This window comes from Egretta garzetta, unplaced genomic scaffold (assembly GCF_000687185.1).
Source record: "Egretta garzetta isolate BGI_Z169 unplaced genomic scaffold, ASM68718v1 scaffold101, whole genome shotgun sequence".
NCBI classification, from domain to species: domain Eukaryota; kingdom Metazoa; phylum Chordata; class Aves; order Pelecaniformes; family Ardeidae; genus Egretta; species Egretta garzetta.
In genome coordinates this window covers 888409-889131 of record NW_009258666.1, presented here as the reverse complement: position 1 = coordinate 889131, position 723 = coordinate 888409, and the positions used below count along the sequence as shown (strand labels likewise).

Genomic DNA, 723 nt, shown 5'->3' with positions numbered 1-723 from the left:
GCCTCCCATTGGCCGGAGTCTGCCTTCCCTCATGGCCTCTGATTGGCCCATCTCCAGCCACCGTCCGTCTTTGGGCGGGTCGGGGAAAGAGAGGCCGAGTCGCCCCGCCCCCCCGGCTTCCTGCCTCGCGATTGGACCAATCGCTTGTCACTTTGTTGTATGCGTCCTTTATTGGCTGGAAGAATCCGTCAGTCACTCTGAGGGTATTTTTTTTCTCAGGTAAGCCGTCAGGACAGGGCCGCGCTGTGCGGGAAGCACAGCCCGCAACGAGCTGCCTCCTCTTACCCTTGCACCCTGAGGCTTGGCTTTCCCTTTCCCAACAGTCTATTTGCCAGCGAGGTTGTCAGTCAAGTGTGAGGGGCGGTGCTTCAGCCCTACGGTGACAGAGGAAATTGAGCCCACCTTCTTCCGTTTCCAAATGGATAGCTGAGCTGTCCTTTTATTTTTATTTGTCTCATCTATTGGGCAATCTTGCTGTCGATCACAACACGGGGCGGGAACCAGCGCAGAAGGACAGTAGGCGGGAGAAGAACAAAACCTACTCAGGGATTGGCCCATAAGCCATCAATTCACGAATCCTTCTCTTTGACGAGCTCTCGCGGCCGTCAATTAAGGGCGTGGGCGGGCCACCCGACCGCCGTGGGGCGGGACCAACTTTCTGATGCCGTGATGGGCCTCCTCGTCCGTCCGTCCGCCTTTCCCCGCTGTCGATTGGTCGAGCGT

General features: G+C 57.8%; 1 protein-coding gene across 1 annotated transcript in view; it reads left to right on the top strand.

The window, feature by feature from the left end:
- Nucleotides 1-31: 31 nt before the first annotated feature.
- MACO1 (macoilin 1) overlaps nt 32-723 on the top strand; it is a 32164-nt gene continuing 31472 nt past the window's right edge. Inside the window, exon 1 of the mRNA XM_035904021.1 lies at nt 32-219. Coding sequence (XP_035759914.1) covers nt 32-219 — 188 coding nt within the window. The remainder of the gene's footprint in view (nt 220-723) is intronic.